This window comes from Bombina bombina, chromosome 1 (assembly GCF_027579735.1).
Source record: "Bombina bombina isolate aBomBom1 chromosome 1, aBomBom1.pri, whole genome shotgun sequence".
NCBI lineage: Eukaryota > Metazoa > Chordata > Amphibia > Anura > Bombinatoridae > Bombina > Bombina bombina.
The window spans coordinates 182,406,258-182,427,453 of record NC_069499.1 but is presented as its reverse complement, the minus strand read 5'-3'; the positions used below and the strand labels follow the sequence as shown (position 1 = coordinate 182,427,453).

The 21,196-nt window shown below is 36.7% G+C and overlaps 1 protein-coding gene across 1 annotated transcript in view; it reads left to right on the top strand.

Moving 5' to 3' along the window:
• Positions 1–21,196, top strand: part of PPP2R3C (protein phosphatase 2 regulatory subunit B''gamma) — a 43,706-nt gene that overhangs the window by 1,888 nt on the left and 20,622 nt on the right. The window contains exons 4-10 of the mRNA XM_053697764.1: positions 1,711–1,815; positions 4,881–4,993; positions 7,024–7,121; positions 7,458–7,528; positions 8,104–8,236; positions 8,347–8,402; positions 17,451–17,526. Of these exons, the coding sequence (XP_053553739.1) occupies positions 1,711–1,815; positions 4,881–4,993; positions 7,024–7,121; positions 7,458–7,528; positions 8,104–8,236; positions 8,347–8,402; positions 17,451–17,526 (652 nt within the window). The remainder of the gene's footprint in view (positions 1–1,710; positions 1,816–4,880; positions 4,994–7,023; positions 7,122–7,457; positions 7,529–8,103; positions 8,237–8,346; positions 8,403–17,450; positions 17,527–21,196) is intronic.

The window sequence follows — 21,196 nt, the reverse complement described above, 5'->3', positions numbered from 1 at the left end:
AGTACCCACCATGTCACACACTTCTAGCTTGTTGGCTATTTTTTATCTTTTGTCTCTGCTTTTTTTAAATTTCTGTTTTAAGGGAATCAAATTTTACATCATACACTGCTTTGTAACAAAATGAAGAAATGATTCCCAATCCACTAAGCAAGGCAAACCATCTACATACAATGTTGCTATTGTTTTCATCTGTCAAATTAGAATTAAATATCATACATTGGGATTATGATGCATGTGTTCAAATATTGTTATATTCAATTTAGCATATTTTTAAAAATAAAATCACCACTAACTCTCACTAAATACTTTTTGTGTAGTTGAGGATATTCTTTCTTTCAGTCTGTACACTCATTTTCTATGCATTTTGTTGATAATACTCAAATATTTTAGGAACATAATATAAGTAATACATTCAATTAAGAACTTCATATTTTCAAATTTCACTATTGATATATTTTAAAGCAGAGACATATTTAAAGGGACACTGAACCCAAATGTTTTCTTGCGTGATTCAGATATAGCATGACATTTTAAGCAACTTTCTAATTTACTCCTATTATCAAATTATCTTCATTCTCTTGGTATCTTTATTTGAAATGCAAGAATGTAAGTTTAGATGCCGGCCCATTTTTGGTGAACAACCTGGGTTGTTCTTGCTGATTGGTGGATAAATTCATCCACCAATAAAAAAAAAAGTGCTGTCCAGAGTTCTTAACAAAAAAGCTTAGATACATTCTTTTTCAAATAAAGATAGCAAGAGAACAAAGCAAAATTGATAATAGGAGTAAATTAGAAAGTAGCTTAAAATTGCATGCTCTATCTGAATCACAAAAGAAAACATTTGGGTTCAGTGTCCCTTTAACATTAACACGTGTAAGTGATTCATCTTTTATAGATACTCACACTATGAATAAATGTTTAGTTGGCGTGTGCAGCTGTTAAGATACTTGTCATTCTTGTTTAGATGCTTCTGGTCAGAGTACATGTGTTTCTGCTCTGTTTAATGCTGTTGCTTTGTTCTTTTGTTCTTTTTATTACAGAGCTTTGAATAAACTGTTAAAAGTTGCCACACTAGTCTGTTAATATTTACTTATATTTAGTATCTAACCCTAATTGGTCACATACAATATATAAGATAAAGAACACTTAAAGTCAGATTTAAACTTTTATGCTTCAGTTAGAAAAAACAACTTTCCAATTTACTTCTATTATCAATGTTACAATTTACTTATATTGCTTTTTACTTATGGTGTTATTTGTTGAAAAGCATACTTGGGTAGACTCAGGAGCAGTAATGCACTACTTGGAGCTAGCTGGTGATTGGTGTTTGTACTTATATGCCTCTTCTCATTGGCTCATCCCATGTGTTCAGCTAGCTCCCAGAAGGGCAATGCTGCTCCATCGATAAAGGATACCAAGAGAATGAAGCGAATTTGAAAATAGAAGTCAATTGGAAACGTCTTTAAATCATTTGCTCTCTCTGAATCATGAAAGAAACTTTCAGTTTCATGTCCCTTTAAGTGAGTCTGGAGTTCAAACAATGCTAATTGTAAAAAAAAAAAAAGAGTTTTAACTGTTTTAAAAACATTTTGTTTTATGTGCAGATTTTTTTTCAGGGCTCATTTGCTGATTATTGTGTTTGTACTCGGATATGTGGAAACATATGTTTTCTATTTGCTGATTGTGAGTTTGGTTTTTGATTGACAATAGCTGCCAGCAGAAGATGAGGTTTTGCAGCAAAAGCTGAGAGAAGAATCCCGAGCAGTATTTTTACAGAGAAAAAGCAGAGAGTTGTTAGACAATGAAGAGCTACAGGTAAATGTTTAGGTTTGTAAAAGACGTTGCATTAAATGTTTTCTTTATTGTGAGTTGTCTAAACACAATGTGTATTTTATGTGAATCCCGATCTGTAATAATGTCCTATTTATTTGTTAGCAAGAGCTGATAAAAGGTGCAGCGACTAGTTGGTAAATAAAGGTATCTTGAGCCTACAGTATTATGGTTACTATTTACCATGCTATTGTTTTTCTCCTGTACCTGCAAGTCTCTTTAATCCCTTCACGCCGTTAAGACGTTCCATGCCATCCTAACAGCACTGGGCTTTAACGCCGAAGGACAGCATGGAACGGCCTACCTTATAAGGGGTCCTGCAGTCTCCCCCTTTTGATAAATTCAAGATCAGGCTGGGGGCTTGCCTAGCAACGTAGGTAGTCCTGTATGATCTGATCCCCGTCTTGAAATCAAGTGATCACATTGATGATTGTGGGATTTTATTTTTGCAGCAAGTCTTTGCATTGGAACTTTGTTTCAATGTTAAAAGCGTGTGATGGGCATGAAGGGGTTAAAGCCTTTCTCTTATTTTCACTCATTTCAAAATCCAGCTGGTAAAGCTCTGCTTTTTATACTGGGAGACGCCGTCTTGTAGCTCACGTGTTGCTTTATCCTGTAACAGAAGCAGTCACAGATCTGGGTTTTTGACAACTGTACCTTGCACTTCAGTTTAGATCAGTGTTTCTCAACTGTGGTCCAAGTACCCCGAACAGGTCAGGTTTTCATTACAGCTGAACCAGTGCACAGGTGAAGTAATCAGCTGATCAGTAACACCATGGTTCCTAACCTGCTCTCATCCATCAGCTGATTAATTCAGCTATAATGAAAACCTTGCCTGTTGGGGGTTACTTGAGGGCCACGGTTGAGAAACAATGGTTTAGATCACATAATAGAGAGTGGAAGCGTTACGGTTTTGCACAGTTTAAAAGTTGCAAAACAAATACAAGCTCCAAGATTGTGACGCCCAGTGTGAAGATGCAGCGCTTCACTAACCGATAATTATAAGGGTTTAAAATCAGAGCACAGCTTTAAAGACACAGGAGGACAAACAATGGCATTGTGAATAGTAACCATGCAACTGTAGTTGTACTCGGCAGTCTGAAGGGATAGGAAACCCAAAATATATTATGTCATTCAAACAGAGCATATAAATTTGCTTTGTTCCCATGATATTCTGTGTTGAAGCGATACCTAGGTAGGAATCTGGAGCACTACATGGCAGGAAATAGTGCTGCCATCTAGTGTTCTTGCAAAACTGCTGCTATATAGTGCTCCAGAAATGGGCTGGCTCCTAAGCTTACATCCCTGCTTTGCAACAAATGATACCAAGAGAACAAAGAAAATTTGATAATAGAAGTAAATTAGGAAGTTGTTTTAAAATGACACGTTCTATCAGAATCATGAAAGAAAATTTTCCAGTTTCATGTTCCTTTTAATGGATAAGGTGAGACTTACATTTTTGGTTAAAAGCCGTATACAAGGGGTACACAAATAGTATAATAAGTCAATATAACCTGGCATACAATCCAAAATCTTCTTCATATAAATCCTATAGGTTTAGGGGACCTGTAAATATACAGCCTGAAAACGTATACGAAATAGAGTGCGCCAAACAGTTTAGTATCCAATCAGTTATTTTCAACCGTGGAATAATGAAATGCGCTAACACAAAGCACCTTTATATATTTTTAACAATAAAACTCACAAGCAGAATGGCATTTTGATGCCCTGTTTTCTTTTATCTTTTCACTCAAGGTTGAAGGTAAATTTGTGTAAAATGCAGCAGTAATGTTTGATATATTTTTTTTTATGACAGATTTTTAAAAAAAAACTTTATAAAATTTGATCGTTTAAATGCAGTTAATATAAATTAACGGGAGTAAAAACAAACTAAAGCTGTGATGAATGTAATATATAAGTAGGTTGCAAACGCATTTGCGGAATTATTAAACTAGTAAGTAATTTCTAGCTCAATATCATTGTAACTAGTTTCATTAGTTTCTGATCCGATGTGTTTGGTTTATCCATTTTATAGTAGATTGAACTCTTCCTGTCTGCTCTGTGCAGTCTGAGGTTTTTCATGTTTATTCAGGATAATTAGTACTTGTCATCCATTTTGCTTTGAAGAGGAAATGTAACATTTCCAGATAATTACGCTCTTAGTTATGCCTTTTAAGTTGCAAACTGCAAAAAATTATAGGAAAATTAAGAGCATAAATGGGTTCAAAGCCAAAGCCTTCAGTGTGTCCTTAACCCTCATTGTCCAAAAAGGCACATGATCTCCGCTATGGCATGGTGAGTTATATTCCCCTACACTTATGAATCAATCATTGATGGTGTAAAAACTCAGTGTTTTTATAATAAGTGTGTATGAGAGAGTCAAACAAAAACATAAACAGTATCTGATAATGTACAATGACTTGTTGGGCAAGAAACTGAAATTGCCAATGGTTGGTACAAAATTGATAACTTCTTTAAATAGAGAAAAAAAAGAAACACTGCAATGTAAAGTAATTAACATTATTTCTTCTATAACAAATCTGCCTTGTTATACAAATGTATAAGTACATTTAAAAAGTAATGAAACCTAATGCATTAGAAAGATGACCCATTTGTTAGTTTCCTGTTATACAGACAGTCATGTTAATAAATATTTGTGTAAAAGCTGTTCACATTAACCCTCTATTAAAATTTACTAAAGAAGCCTTGAGTTTGACACTTTTGTAGGATAAAAATATTAGAAAAATTAGATTTCAAACAAGGATTTTGTTCCAGAATAAGTTAATCTTATGTCATATTGTAATTTTTTAACATCTTAAATGGACATAAAAAACCTTTTTTCCCCTTATTCAGATAGAGAATACAATTTAAAATGAAAAAGTTTCCAATTTACTTATATTATCAAATTTGCTGTGTTTTCATGCTATTATTTGTTGAAGATATATGTTCTATCTGAATTTGGGTTTTTATGTCCCTGTAAAAAGTACCTTCAAGCAAACAAAAAAATATTTAACTTTATAAACTATGAACTTGTTTTTTTATTTCCTAAGAATCTGTGGTTCCTTCTTGACAAGCATCAGTCTCCCCCCATGATTGGAGAAGAAGCCATGATCAACTACACAAACTTCCAAATAGTTGGTGAAAAAGCTGGTCCAAAATGCACGTAAGTTTTTCTAGATTCATTATGCTCTGTCACTATGCATGTGTTTAACCTACCTACTTTTCTGTGTAGTCCAAGAATATTTCTAAATACTGTATGTACATTATTTAACTTTGTATTGCTGTTTACTGACCCAGAACAGTCAGTTCATCCTTTTTTTTTTTTTTTTTTTTTTTTTTTTTTTTTGTGGCTCTTAAAGATGTTTTTATTATATTTCAAAATATCATTTAAAATTGAGGGAAAAATGCCATTTTGAAATGAAGATCATAATTTTGCATGATCAAATGTACAGTGGGTATTGAAAAGAATCGCCCCCTTCAAAATCACATTTTTGTTGCTTTGCAGCCTGAAATAAAGACACATATTTTTTGTTTGTCCAGTTGTAATTACTCAGTGCAACTTAAGACATCCAAGGGAAAGATATAACACCAACTTGTCAGGCAAAAATAAAGACAATTCAAAAACAGAATCACTGAGTTGCAAAAAGCATCACCCCCTTGTGTCAGTATTTTGTTGAACCACCTTCTGCTTTAATTACAGCCTTTAGTCTGTTGGGATATGTCTTTACTAACTTTGTACATTTAACTGTGCAATATTTGCCCACTCTTCTTTGCAGAACTGCTCCAGTTCCATTACATTTGATGGTGACTGTTTGTGGACTGCAGTCTTCAAGCCACAGATATTCAATGGGGTTTAAGTCTGGGCCCTGACTAGGCCATGCAAGGACATTCATCTTTTTCTCCTTCAACCACTATGTGGTCATTGTCATGTTGGAAGGTAAACCTTCTTCCCATTGACAACTTCGTGACAGAGGACATCAGATTTTCCTCAAGAATTTGACGGTATTTTGCCCCATCCATTATTCCTTCTATCCTGACAAGTGCTCCAGTGCCTACTGAAGAGAAACACCCCATAACAGGCTAATACCACCTCCATGCTTTACTGTAGGTATGGTGCTATTTGGATGGTGAGCTGTATTGGATTTCCTCTAGACATTGTTTGGTGTTGAGGCCAAATAATTAAATTTTAGTCACATGTGACCATAACGCCTTTTTCTATGTGGCCTCGGAATCTCCTAGTTGTGTTATGGCAAAGCTCAGTTGTGACTGCATGTGGCCTTTCTTGAGGAGTGGCTTTTTTCTTGCAACCCTCCCATACAAGCCACATTTGTGGAGAATATGTGATATTGTTGTCACATGCACACAATGACCACTCTTTGTCATAAATTCCTGCAACTGCTTTTAGAGTTGCTGTGGGTCTCTTGGTAGCCTCTCTGACCAGTTTCCTCCTGGCTCTTTCATCCAGTTTAAAGCGACGTCCTGATCCAGAGAGGGTATGTGTTGTACTTGTATCCATCTCCTGACTTGTGCCTGTCCACAACATTATCCCGGAGATCTTTTGACAGTACCTTGCCACCATAGTTGATTGTTTGCTTCAGTTGCACTACCAGGGACTGGGATGCTCAAGGAAAGTTTTTTTTGTTTTGTTTTTTTTTTCTTTCATGCTGAGCTAATCAATATGCCCACAGCTGATCACAGTTGAAGGACAAATGGCTTTGTGTGTGCCGTTTGAGAAGGTGATTAGCTACACCTGATTGAGTTTACAAGTAATTTTAGGAGGGGGTGATTCTTTTTCCAACTCGGTGATTCTGTTTTTGAATTGTCTTTATTTTTGCCTGACATGTTGGTGTTATATCTTTCACTTTGATGTTATAAGTTGTACTGAGTAATTACAACTGGATAAACAAAAACTGCGTCTGTCTTTATTTCAGGCTGCAAAGCAACAAAATGTGATTATTTTCAAGCGGGTGATTCTATTCAATACCCACTGTAGAATAAACCTCTCCGTATAAATGCTTCTAGGTATGGGGAGGAGTTAGAAATGTTATTTCTTCAGCATATGAAAAAGGTATAAAAAAAAAACCTCAACCACAAAAAATCAAGTATTTCTTTTTTTTTCTGACACTAGTTGTGATTTTATTATTTTTACTACTTTTGTATTATTCACATATGTGTTGCCTTTTTTTTTTTTAGGCCATTTTTTGCAGCTAAAGTCTTTAGTAAACTTCTTCACAATGACCCCTATGGCAGGATATCAATCATGCAGTTTTTCAACTACGTAATGAGAAAAGGTAAATGTTTCTATGCCAGACAGTCTAATTAAATTTAAAGATAAATGCACAATGACATCAGGTTGTTAATTCCACTCAAAATCGATCTAGAAGCTTTACTGGAACTATTAATAATGGACTAATCGCTTGACATTTGAAAAACCCGTACCTATTAGACAGAAGTGAAACCCATAGATGAGTGGTTTTACAGTTTATAGAAGCCTACAGTAAATACATTTCCAGGGCAAGATACCAGATACATATCTTTTGTAAGATAACTACGCATTTCATAATGAAGACTCAGAACATGATATGACTTATGAACACTAATATTTTTTTCTTTTATTTAAAATACAGTGTGGTTACATCAGACAAGGATAGGTTTAAGCTTGTATGATGTGGCTGGACAAGGGTACCTTAGAGAATCGGTATGTATTGGAACTATTTTTTTTTTTTTTTTTTTTAAATAGTAAGTAAATAATGACTCCATTTTGTTCCTTAAAGGGTCATTAAGCACTAAATACATTCAATAAGCATAGCATTGAGGATATTTCCCACCTCCCTCTAGTCATAAGAGCCAGCATGTTGAAATCCTCTTTCACTACATTCCAGTGCTGATGTGTTTGCACATGTGGAGCAACTCTCATTCAGATACCTGCAGTGTAACCTAGGTTCCAAAAGGGCTGCACCCATAATTAGAGGGCGGTGCATGAAATTTATATAGTGCTTAGTGTCCCTTTTAAGAGGTGTAGCTTTGAACAGTCAATTTTAATTGACAGATGATGCCCATACTCCATATTATAATTTAAATTATATCATGTAGTGATCTGCTGAATTGTTTTTTTTTTTTAACAAGTTAAATTCTGTTAAGTGTGGAACCATAACCCACTCATATTTAATTTGATGTAACTTGTCATTAACTGTTATTCATAGTGAGCAAGAAACATGTATAAACTGGATACTATAGGTCTCTTATCCATACTTGTAATTTATTTTCTGACAGGATTTGGAAAATTATATCCTTGAGCTAATCCCAACTCTGCCTCAGCTGGATGGTTTGGAAAAGTCATTTTATTCTTTCTATGTCTGCACTGCTGTCCGAAAGTTCTTCTTTTTTCTTGATCCACTTAGGACAGGTAACTATTAGAAATGTAATTATTTACTTCTGAATGTAATTATTGTTTGAAACCATGGCTTATTATGTGGATGTTGTTTTTTTTTGTCTTTTTTTTTTTTTTTTTTTTAGGAAAAATAAAAATACAAGATATTTTGGCTTGCAGCTTTCTGGATGATCTACTAGAGGTAAAGAATCTTGGACTTGGAAAATGTTAGGTTTGAAAGATGAAGACTAAGATTCTAAAGTCTGTAGAGATGTGAGGTCTCATAATTTTCTCATTTCCTCTGGTTAAATTTAAACTAGTGGTGCCACAAGCTAGTGGGAAATTTCCTTCTGGCATACAAACGTCTTAAAACCGTTCTTGGTTTGTATGCCATGGTGACGTGATCTGTGAAAATTCACTTTTTGTGTGGTTTTTGTAGCATCCGCATAGTCCACATCACACAGTTTGCTTTTCAATGTTAACCTACGTCTTTGATTCCCATGCATTATTGCTTTGGCACATTTTTATTGAGAATCACCTTTTTATCAAATGATGTTCATCTAAGTACACCTCAGTTTTCCAGTCAGTTATGTAGAGATTTGTCTTAAAATTTACTTCTTTAAAGTATCAATCCCTCTTTCTTATCCTTCGTTTTCACTCATATTTACTGTCACCCATGTTCTCACAGACCACAGTCAAGATCGTGAATGTAACATATTGTTTGGTCTTATTTCAAAATTGTTTGGCTGAACTGAACACTATATATTATGATATTATGGAAGAGAAGCACTCAACTGGGGACAGACAGAGCTTAAGTGCTTTTCTTCCATGGTTCTGCATGCAAATTGCTGTACTTACACTAAGTCTATATAGGCCAAAATGTATGTCTAGGGTTAGCCTTACCAATCTCTCATTCTAAAGAAAATTACCTGGTATTTTGAGGCTGGGCTGTCTTTCTGGGTGGGGAAGTTCGATACAAGTAAGTGAGGGTGCTAGAGAGTAGCCAAAGATACCACACATGTACAACCTGATTATGGTAAAATATCTTATCACTTTAATTGGAGCTTATGTAAGCAAATGTGATAGGGGTAAAAGCATAAATAAATGAATCACTATTATAAGAGCATATGTATGTAAAAGTATAGAAATAAGAACATGGATAAGAACTCGGACGTCTCCGATAGCTAAATAAGTCACTAAAGTGCAGGATCCTAATTCTAAAATACAAATATCACTGAAGATATCTCATTTAAACATATCGTATAGGCAATAATGAGTCCTCAAAAGAGTCCAAAGTGGGGGGCGGAGCCTGATCTCAATGCGGTAGGATGCGTCTCAGTGAAGCTCCTAAAGTTTAGAAGATTTTTTACTAGTTATATTTCTTCAAAACCCAATATTTTCACGATTCTGTGTGAGATTAATTAACTGAGAATTGATAGCAGCTGAGAGCGGATGAATTGACGAAGTTCCTGCCTATGCTCCTTGAGACAGCTATGTCATCTGCTTCTCCACAGGCCTGGTAGCCATTTTGCAGCCTGCAAGACGCAACAACGAACAGATATTTTAAGTTGAGTCCTGTGTGGGGAGTGTAACATAGGTCTGGGGCTGCCGCAAATTATTCCCCCCCCCCAAATTCTGGGGTTACGATATCCTGTAATAGGATAAAAACTGTCCACTATCTTGCTAGATACAACCGCAACTAGAGGAAGAATTGGAATATGGAGACAGGTGCAATGCTATTGTCTGAGCTGATATATTTACTGGATCAACACCATAACTCTTTATTGCATACGATTAGAAAGGCTTTTGGCACTATCCGGCTGACTGACCAAGCTAACGATCCAGAGGAACATTCTACCTGCAATTTAAGGGGGGTTGATGGAGTCTTGGGGCCCCGACTCCTAAGTCCCCAAGTGTCACACAAACAGCAGCCATGTGCCGTTACTAACAGACCGCTCACTAGGAAGGTGCTGATTTGTGATCTAAACTCGGATGCTCGCAGTGTGATACATGCTGATGGCGGTAAGCAGGGTTACTGCACGACCACACTGACAAGTCTTATGGCCACTTCTCCCTCTAGCATTAAACTGGGATCACCCACTCACGCCACCCACCAGATCCCGGATCAAAACACTGGAGCCCTGTACAACCCCACCAAAGCAGAGATAACCGAGGATGGGCTTATTCCTATATGGGGAGCTTTCCTAAAAGACTTGATATCTAAATCCCCTCCGGTATTACCGGTCTCCCCAAAACCTACCTCCGGTAGTCTGAAGACAGCTAGGGGAGCGAGGCTCCTGCCACGCCTGGGGGGCATTGGAATTCCTGCACCTTCCTTACCCGCAAACAGACAGACATCGAGGCGGAAATCATTTAACAGAAGAAATCGCCGTAGAGCTGGCCTTCACAGGGTTCTGCATCACTTGTCCCAACAGGCAAAGCAATGTGCTGGAAGACGAGCATCTTCATCTAATAGGCAAAAGAAGCGTTCTATACTATTCCCACACTACCCGACACAAATCTGTGAGCAAGGATTAAACCCGGTAGGTTACCGCATGGAGACCTCGATTAGCAACAAGAGACGCTGTGCTGTAGAGATACTAGTACAACGGCTGAAAATGTACAGCACAAAGCAAGGCTCTCCCTCTCCAAGGTCTGGAATTGGTTGAAAGTTAGGAACTATAGGTGGACTTTCTCATGTCAATACCCACTTCACCCACGACATGGGAATGGACATTGCCTTCTACCATAATCCATTTAGATTTTCCCTCATATGATGGACACTATTCCGGAGTTTCCCTGAGGGCACAAAATGTAAAATATACTTGAGACTGACTGATACAGAATGAGGTGATATATCACTGTGTATGAGTATTATTATCATGCTCGATAATTACTGCATTTTATAATAGCCTGGTATTTCTCACTTCTAAATTGACCCCAATTTTCTTAACTGATATGCTAGAATATTGGAATAGTTATTTTATTTTGTGATTGTGATAGATTATATGTCTCACCATTGTGATGCACTTTGTAGTAATGGAGCTACCTAAGTTTTCATTTTATGCCAGGAAGGTAGGTTTACTAGGATGCCACAACCAATTCACCACATACTAAAAACTAAGTCAAGGTTACCCCATAAGAGCAAACTCCACTATCTATCATGTATACATAGTACATTAAGCTTTTGCATATTAACTATTAATAATTTGTAACTTTGTGCCCCTTGGTCATGGTATTCCCTTCTAGCCTAGTGCTCATAACAATCTCCCCAATTAGATATTTCATATGTATAAAATCTCCCTGTGTGGGAACCCGAGTATGTATTGGCGTGATTGGAGAGTACCTTTCAGTCACTAAATCTTTAATTACCTTACCATCCTCTCTGCTAGCAGTTCCTATATAGGATACAAGGAGCTCCCTTTAAACCTTCTAGCAAGGGTATACAGCACATCTCCATTTTGAACATCCACCCTAGTGTTTATGCCTTTTCCTCTGGGTATGTCCCCGTATACTGCCACGTATATTGTTGTGCGATGTGATCTGATAGTGGCTTTAGATTTGCTTGTGGCTTTATTTCTTTGTTGCCCTTTCACCACTCCATGTTTCCACTTATGCTTATTTTAATGGTTGTAATGTTCAACATATTAACTTTATTTTTATTAAGTTGTCTATTTTAACGGCTTTATTATAAGACTATAAAATATAAAACTTGAGGTCTTCATAATGGGACCCAAGAGTGGTCTCCTTACTTCAGTAAACCTTCCCCTATACATTTTCTTAACCTAGGTCCAAGAGTGGCCTCCTTAGTTTAATATGGAAGGTGTTCTTTTGATATGGCATTCGGTATTAGCTCTGACGTTTAAAACTGTTAATTGTTTATGGGATAAATTGCCAAGATGTAATGTTACATATATCAGTTGGATTGTACACTTTACATTTTGAACTGTATTGTAAGATGTCTTGTATGCTTATTTTACTTGTATTCTTGCCATTAGTACCTCAATAAAAAAAAAAAATAAAAAAAAAAAAAAAAAAAAAAAGAGTCCAAAGTACAGGTAGCCCTCAGTTTACGCTGGGGTTAGGTTCCAGAAGGAATGGTTGTAAATCGAAACCGTTGTAAATTGAAACCCAGTTTATAATGTAAGTCAATGGGAAGTGAGGGAGATAGGTTCCAGGCCCCTCTCAAAATTGTCATAAGTAACACCTAATACATTATTTTAAAAGCTTTGAAATGAAGACTTTAAATGCTAGACAGCATTATAAACCTAATAAAATAATCACACAACACAGAATATATAATTAAACTTAAGTTAAATGAACAAAACCTTTTGCTAGACAGCATTATAAACCTAATAAAATAATCGCACAACACAGACTTCACTTACATTTTTCTGCAAACAGTTCTTTCTATGCATTCCAATCTGGACTGAGCTATAGACTGGAAGACCTTGTTCCTTTTGAAAGCTGCTCGATAGCTCAGGTCTGGTTAAACTGATTAATTTCAGCTTGCTTTGCTGCGACACAAGCGGACAGCTCCACCTACTGGCTATTTTAATAAATGCACTGCTTCTCATTGCTTTTCAATAGCAGTCACATGACTGGAAAAAAAGGTTGTTATTCTGAAACGGTGTAAATTGAACCGTTGTAAAACGAGGGCCACCTGTACAGATAATCAGAAAAAAACATCCGTTAAAACAGTGTGCACACCTTCCGGAAATAGTGGGCTTAAAGGGACACTGTAACCAAAATTTTTCTTTCGTGATTCAGATTGAGCATGACATTTTAAGCAACTTTCTAATTTACTCCTATTATAAAATTTTCTTCATTCTCTTGGTATCTTTATTTGATATGCAAGAATGTAAGTTTAGATGCCGGCCCATTTTTTGTGAACAACCTGGGTTGTCTTTGCTGATTGGTGGATAAATTCATCCACCAATAAAAAAAGTGCTGTCCACAGTACTGAAACCAAAAAAAGCTTAGATGCCTTCTTTTTCAAATAAAGATAGCAAGAGAACGAAGAAAAATTGATATTAGGAGTAAATTAGAAAGTTGCTTAAAATTGCATGTTCTTTCTGAATTACAAAAGAAAAATTTTGGGTTCAGTGTCCCTTTAAACATTGAAGCCGGTCGATCCAGCAATCATTGGTAACAGTTTCTTATAGTATGAATAACAGATACATACGTGGATTTTTTAGGACACTCAGTATACCGAACTTGAGGCTCACTCCTGAATAGGCGTTTGGTAGGAGATATCTTCCACGCTGTGGTCTTTGCTTGTGCTCCTCCCGAATACGGCACTGTATCTAGATGTGTCTATTGCACGTCACACCTCATCCGGTGTTTGTAGACAGATGGAGGAAAGTAGTTCCAAATTGGTAAAGTGCAGCTCACCGATGTTGAAGACTTTACATCCGCTCTTATAGTGCAAACCCATGCAGGATGGTTCAAAAGATAGTCCTTCAAACTGTAGAAAGTTACTTGCAGTGTTTCAATTCAAAACCCTATCGGCTAGATTATGAGTGGCGCGGTGCTAACTTGCAAGTTATTGTCACCGCTCACTTACCTACAGCACTGGTATAACAGGTTTGCAAAAACCCGGCGTTATCAGGCAATATGTGAGCGTAAAGCAAAATTGAGCTCCATACCGCACTGCTCGTGCACGATTTCCCCATAGACATCAATGGGGAGAGACGACTGAAAAAAAGCCTAACACCTGCAATAAAGCAGCGTAAAGCTCCTTAACGCAGCCCCATTGATTCCTATGGGGAAACTAAATTTATGTTTACACCTAACACCCTAACATAAACCCTGAGCCTCAACACCCCTAATCTGCTGCCCCCGACATCGCCGACACCTACATTACACTTATTAACCCTTAATCTGCCGCCCCTGACATCACCTACATTACACTTATTAACCCTTAATCTGCCGCCCCCGACATCACCAACACCTACATTACACTTGTTAACCCCTAATCTGCTGCTCCCGACATCGCCGCCACCTACATTACACTTATTAACCCTAATATGCCGCCCCAATGTCGCCGCCACCTACTTTACACTTATTAACCCCTAATCTGCTGCCCCCAATGTCTCCGCCACCACCTACCTACACTTATTAAACCCTAATCTGCCGCCCCAATGTTGCCACCACCTACCTACACTTATTAACTCCTAACCCTAACACCCCTTAACTTTAATGTAATTTAAAATAAATCTAAATAAAACCTACTATTAACTAAATAATTCCTATTTAAAACTAAACACGTACCTGTAAAATAAACCCTAAGCTATCTACAATATAACTAATAGTTACATTGTATCTAGCTTAGGTTTTATTTTTATTTCACAGGCAAGTTTGTATTTATTTTAACTAGGTAGAATAGTTACTAAATAGTTATTAACTATTTGCTAACTACCTAGCTAAAATAAATACAAATTTACCTGTAAAATAAAACCTAACCTGAGTTACACTAACACCTAACCTTACACTACAATTAAATAAATTACATAAAATAAATACAATTAACTAAATTACAAATAAAAACAAACACTAAATTATTCAAAATAAAAAATAAATTATCATTTATTTAAACTAATTACACCTAATCTAATAGCCCTATCAAAATAAAAATAAAAAAACCCAAAATAAAAAAAACCTTGGCCTTCACTAAACTACTAATAGCCCTTAAAAGGGCCTTTTGCAGGGCATTGCCCCAAAGAACCAACCAACCCCCCAAATAAAATCCTAACTAAAAAAACCCTAAGCTCCCCATTGTTGAGGATGGATGTCGGGTCTTCAAAAACTGTAAGTGGATCTTCGGGGGGTGATAGGTTTTTTTAAGGGTTTATTGGGTGGGTTTTATTTTTAGATTAGGGGTTTGGGCACTTGAAAAATAGCTAAATGCCTTTTTTTGATAGGGCTATTAGATTAGGTGTAATTAGTTTAAATATCTGATAGTTTATTTTTTATTTTGTGTAATTTAGTGTTTTGGTTTTTTTTGTAATTTAGGTCATTTTATTTAGTTAATGTAATTGATTTAATTGTAGTGTAAGGTTAGGTGTTAGTGTAAGGCAGGTTAGGTTTTATTTTACAGGTAAATTTGTATTTATTTTAGATAGGTAGTTAGTAAATAGTTAATAACTATTTACTAACTATTCTATCTAGTTAAAATAAATACAAACTTGCCTGTAAAATAAAAATAAACCCTAAGCTAGATACTATGTAACTATTAGTTATATTGTAGATAGCTTAGGGTTTATTTTACAGGTACGTGTTTAGTTTTAAATAGGAATTATTTAGGTAATGATAGTAGGTTTTATTTAGATTTATTTTAATTATATTTAAGTTAGGGGGTGTTAGGGTTAGACTTAGGTTTAGGGGTTAATAAATTTAGTATAGTGACGTTGGGGTGGCACATTATGGGTTAATCATATTTAACTAGTGTTTACGATGCAGGAGTGTGGCGGTTTAGGGGTTAATATGTTTATTATAGTGGCGGCGATGTCGGGAGCGGCAGATTAGGGGTTAATAATTTTATTTTAGTGTTTGCGATGCGGGAGGGCCTCGTTTAGGGGTTAATAATGTAGTTTATGGGTGTTAGTGTACTTTTTATCACTTTAGTTATGAGTTTTATGTTTATGTTTCACACATACCGCAAAACTCGTAATCTAGCCGTATATTTGCTTACACCCTTACACAGGGTATTAGCCAAATTAGTAGGTATAATCAGCTGCTGTACAACAACGCGTTTCTCCCTGCCTGAGGGCTTTTTCAAGATGGATTTTTAACAGCACTGATACATCCTTTTAAATGCTCCAGCATACATTGATTGGAGGAGCAATTAGTTGTATTAAAGGTGATATTTGAGAGATACATATCTTTTTATGGCAAACAGTGTTAATGCATAATATCAATACATGCTTAATATTGCCTATACATCTTGGTACATACTGTCATATAACGTTAGTCAAAACATAGCTATGTCAAACAATCAACTAACTAAAGCAGCAATGATGCTAGATATACATTTCTCAAAAGTAGACATCAAAAGGTAACAATTTAGAGACAAAATGGGATAGACTAGTGTATTTACTAGCTTTAACAGAATAACTATTTAATAAGGAAAGGGTGGGATCAGGCTGATATGTTAGAGAAAAGCTCTTCTTTGTAAGAGCCTTCACCTTTCCAAAGGGCAAGTTCTTAAGCACTATATTTCCCCAGTTGAGCATTTCTTTTCCACAAAAGTCTTAGCCACAAAGTATATTAGGATCTAAAATGAACACACCACGATTAATGTTTTTGGTGTTTGTCTGTTTGTTTTGTTTTATTTTATATAAAGTTAGCTCTCCTGCATGCTTAAATGTTGGCAATGGTAGTTAATGGACGATGAATACACATCATTGAAGTGGGATCAATGTAGTATTAATATTTTTGTTTTAAAGGACAAGTCAAGGTTAGACTAAACTTTCCTTTAATAGGTTTAGAATATTGTGTGTTTTTTGTTTTTTTACCTAAATTACTCTTCAGAAGCCCTTGTCTGCTTTTTTTATTTTAATCACAAAGTGGTAATTTAAAAGCAACCCCCTGCCACATCTATATTTTCTGTGCATTCACTGAGCTGCTGCATATGTGTGGCAGCTACAGTCATTCTATCACAGTTCAGTAAACTGTAAATCAAAATGGTGTATGCTTTTGGGATCCACTGTTTACAATCCCTTAGCTGATAGACTAGCTGAAACTACCATGTATACACAGCAACTCCTGTGAATGAGCTAGTTAAAATGAATTGGCGCAAGCGTTGGTCTTAGTATTGGCCAGCCCATTCACAGCTCATTAAAAGAAATAAAGCAGGTGGATTGGTGGTGGACAGGGAACCTTTTGAAGAGAGGTTGCTAAAATGAAATAAACATATGTAAAGGTAATCCATTAAAAGAGGAATACTAGATTTGTAATAATTCTAAGCCTATTAAAGGAAATGTTAGTCTAACCTTGACTGCCCTATTAATATTTAATTATAGCTTTCCTGCATGCTTGAGGTTTAACAATAGTTTTTATCTAATGGCAGAATCGATATTTCACATGGACAATAAATAAAAAGTAAGTGAAATAGCACAAACAACATTTATTTAAAAAAAGATAAATTTGCAACGTAAGTCTAGAAAATCAGTTAAGCCAAGACCTTCTATGTTCTGTGTCAAACAACAAACTTTGAGTTAATGTTTACTGTTTGCCTCTCTTTCAACAGCTGCGGGATGAAGAACTTTCTAAAGAAAGTCAAGAGTCAAACTGGTTCTCTGCCCCTTCTGCATTGAGAGTTTATGGTAATATATCTGTATTTGTTAAGTGTTTTGTTACAATTTAAGCCTATAGATCTTTGGTATAAGAAGATGCTACAATATAAGTCAAATGTATCAATTATTATTATTATCATTTGTATAGCGCTGCAAAATTCCTTAGTACAGAGATGGGGGTATACAGTGTCAAGGATTTGTGATAACATAACAAACTGATTAAATCTAGTACAAGAGGAAGAGGGCCCTGCTCTGAAGAGCTTACAGTCTACAGGTTGAGGGTGCAGACACGCATAAGGTTTTGGGTTAGCTTGTCACATGGATTGTAGTTGCAGCAGTGAGTCAAGGCAGTTTATGATTTATTTTGGATAGGATGAAAAACAGAGGAAAGATGGTAACCTTCTCTGAATAGGTGTGTTTTTAAGGAGTGTCTGCTGTCCAGCAGTCTCGTAAGCAAAACGAATCATATTTCTCAACCAGAGGGAAAGAGAAGTAGAAGTAGCCTTCTGACACTTACTCTTTCCTGAGAAACAAATGGGGCAGAAGACTGGCTGAAATCCTTAGTCATTTTAGAGCACGCACAACATCCAAGTTGTGCAGTAGACGTTCTTTATGAGAAGGATTGGAACAGAGAAGGAACAACAATTTCCTGATTAATATTTCTATTTGAAATCACTTAAGTAAGAAACCCCAATTTAATATGAAGAACCGCCTTATCTGCATGAAAGATAAGGTAAGGCGAATCACACTGCAAAGCAGAGAGTTCCAAAACTCTCAGAGCAGAAGAGATAGCAATAAGAAACAAAACCTTCCAAGATAGTAACTTAATATCTATGGAATGCATTGGCTTAAACGGAGCTTGCTGCAAAACTTTAAGAACAAGATTAAGGCTCCAAGGAGGAGCAACAGGTTTAAACGCAGGCCTGATTCTGACCAGGGCCTGACAAAAAGATTGAACATATGGCACATCCGCCAGACGCTTGTGTAAGAAAATACATAATGCAGAAATATGACCTTTCAGAGAACTGACTGATAACCATTTCTCCAGACCTTCCTGGAGAAAAGACAAAATTCTAGGAATCCTGACCCTACTCCAAGAGTAGCCCTTAGATTCACACCATTAAAGGTATTTACACCATACCTTTATGGCACATTTTTTGAGTAACAGGCTTGCGAGCCTGGATCATGGTCTCAATGATTTAGACAGAATTAATCGTTCAATCTCCAAGCAGTCAGCTTTAGAGAAACGAGATTTGGATGGAGGAATAGACCCTGAGTTAAAAGGCCCTTCCTCAGAGAGAACCTTCATTATTGCGGCCGAGAAGACATCTTCACTAGGTCTGCATACCAGATCCTGCGAGACCATGCAGGAGCTATTAGAATTACAGATGCTCTCTCTTGTTTGGTACAAGCAATAACTCGTGGAAGGAGCGAAAATGGGTATGCTAGACCGAAATCCCAAGGAACCATCAGATCCAACTCCGGCACCCCCCATTTTAAGTAGTAAACCTGGAGAACACCTCCGAATGGAGAGCCCACTCCCCAGGATGAAATGTCTGTCTGCTCAGAAAATCCGCTTCCCAGTTGTCCACTCCAGGAATGTGGATGGCAGACAACAATTGTGAGCGTCCGCCCACTGAATAATCCGAGCCACCTCCTTCATGGCTAAGGAACTCTGAGTTCCTCCCTGGTGGTTGATGTATGCCATTGAGGTGACGTTGTCCAACTGAAACCTGATAAACTGTGCTAAGGACAATTGAGGCCAAGCCATCAGAGCATTGTAAATCACTCTCAATTCCAACGAGTCCCAGATATTTTTAATACCTTCATTTGGTTGCCAGAAGTCTCTAAAACGATCATATAGTAGATCGACATTGAAGAGACTGAAATTCAATGACTCTGCTCCGTGAATATTGGACAGCAGAGAGAAGTCACATGACCGGCAGAGAGAGGAAAGCAGTTTGTCAGTTAGCCTGTTCTAGCTAAGCAAGCAAAGAAAACCAACTGCCAAATTTTAAGTTTATACATAAATCCTTGTATAAAACATAAGCCACACACATACTAATAAAGTATTTCAACAAAATTAGCCCAAAGAGGAAAAACGTCCCAATAACCTAGTCTGAACATACATAATGTGCCTGCCCACTGCCAAAGAAAATCCTGTATAAAGGATTTTAAAAATGTCCCCATCTACTGCATATAAAATATTCTTCTGAAGTGCAAATCTCCAAAACCTAGAAGACAAAAGCACTTACCTGCAGTCTAGCTGTCCAGCAGGAAGACCGCTCACAAGGTGTGAAAAGATATATATTCCTTACAGAGACCTGTAGAAAAAGAAAGAACAGAGTAACCAACTCTGGCTTTCTGTACCATGGGCACCAATGTGTTAGGAAGTTGTGAGGAAGTCCTTGCTTTGTTTCTCAACTGCTTAAAATGCACCACTACTCTACTGAAGATGTGGACGTGGGTACTTTTCCCCAAATCCTTGCTTGCAGGGAAAAGTACCCAAAAAAGGAATTCATTTCTTCAGACACCAAACCACCTCCTCCATTGACAGAGGCAAAGAGAATGACTGGGGATTATAGGTAGGGGAGTGATATTTATCAGCTTTGCTGTGGTGCTCTTTGCCTCCTCCTGCTGGCCAGGAGTGATATGCCCACTAGTAATTGAATGATGTTGTGGACTCTCCATATCTTAGGAAAGCAATAACAGTTTCTACTAACTAAACCCACAACCCAATACAGTGAGTTGATCTTGTAGGGAGAGAAAATACCTTATTATGTTATCTGTCTAATTATTTACACAAAGTCCTCCTTATCTTTATTACTGTTTACTAAGAGGCCAGTACTTAGAAGGAACAATGGAAAAACATAATTTATGTAAGAATTTACCTGATAAATTAATTTCTTTCATATTGGCAAGAGTCTATGAGCTAGTGACGTATGGGATATACATTCCTACCAGGAGGGGCAAAGTTTCCGAAACCTCAAAATGCCTATAAATACACCCCCCACCACACCCACAATTCAGTTTAACGAATAACCAAGAAGTGGGGTGATAAGAAAGGAGCGAAAGCATCAACAAGGAATTGGAATAATTGTGCTTTATACAAAAAAATCACAACCACCATAAAAAGGGTGGGTCTCATGGACTCTTGCAAATATGAAAGAAATTAATTTATCAGGTAAATTCTTACATAAATTATGTTTTCTTTCATGTAATTGGCAAGAGTCCATGAGCTAGTGACGTATGGGATAGCAAATACCCAAGATGTGGCACTCCACGCAAGAGTCACTAGAGAGGGAGGGATAAAAATAAAGACAGCCAATTCCGCTGAAAAATTTATCCACAATCCAAATCAAAAGTTTTAAAATTATAATGAAAAAAAATGAAATAATAAGCTGAAGAATCAAACTGAAACAGCTGCCTGAAGAACTTTTCTACCAAAAACTGCTTCAGAAGAAGAAAAAACATCAAAATGGTAGAATTTAGTAAAAGTATGCAAAGAAGACCAAGTTGCTGCTTTGCAAATCTGATCAACAGAAGCTTCATTCTTAAAAGCCCAGGAAGTAGAAACTGACCTAGTATAATGACCCGTAATCCTCTGAGGCGGGGATTTACCCGACTCCAAATAAGCATATAGCAAAAAAAATCCAAGAAATGTTCCAGCCGACCAGAGTGTATAGATAGATAAAAAGTG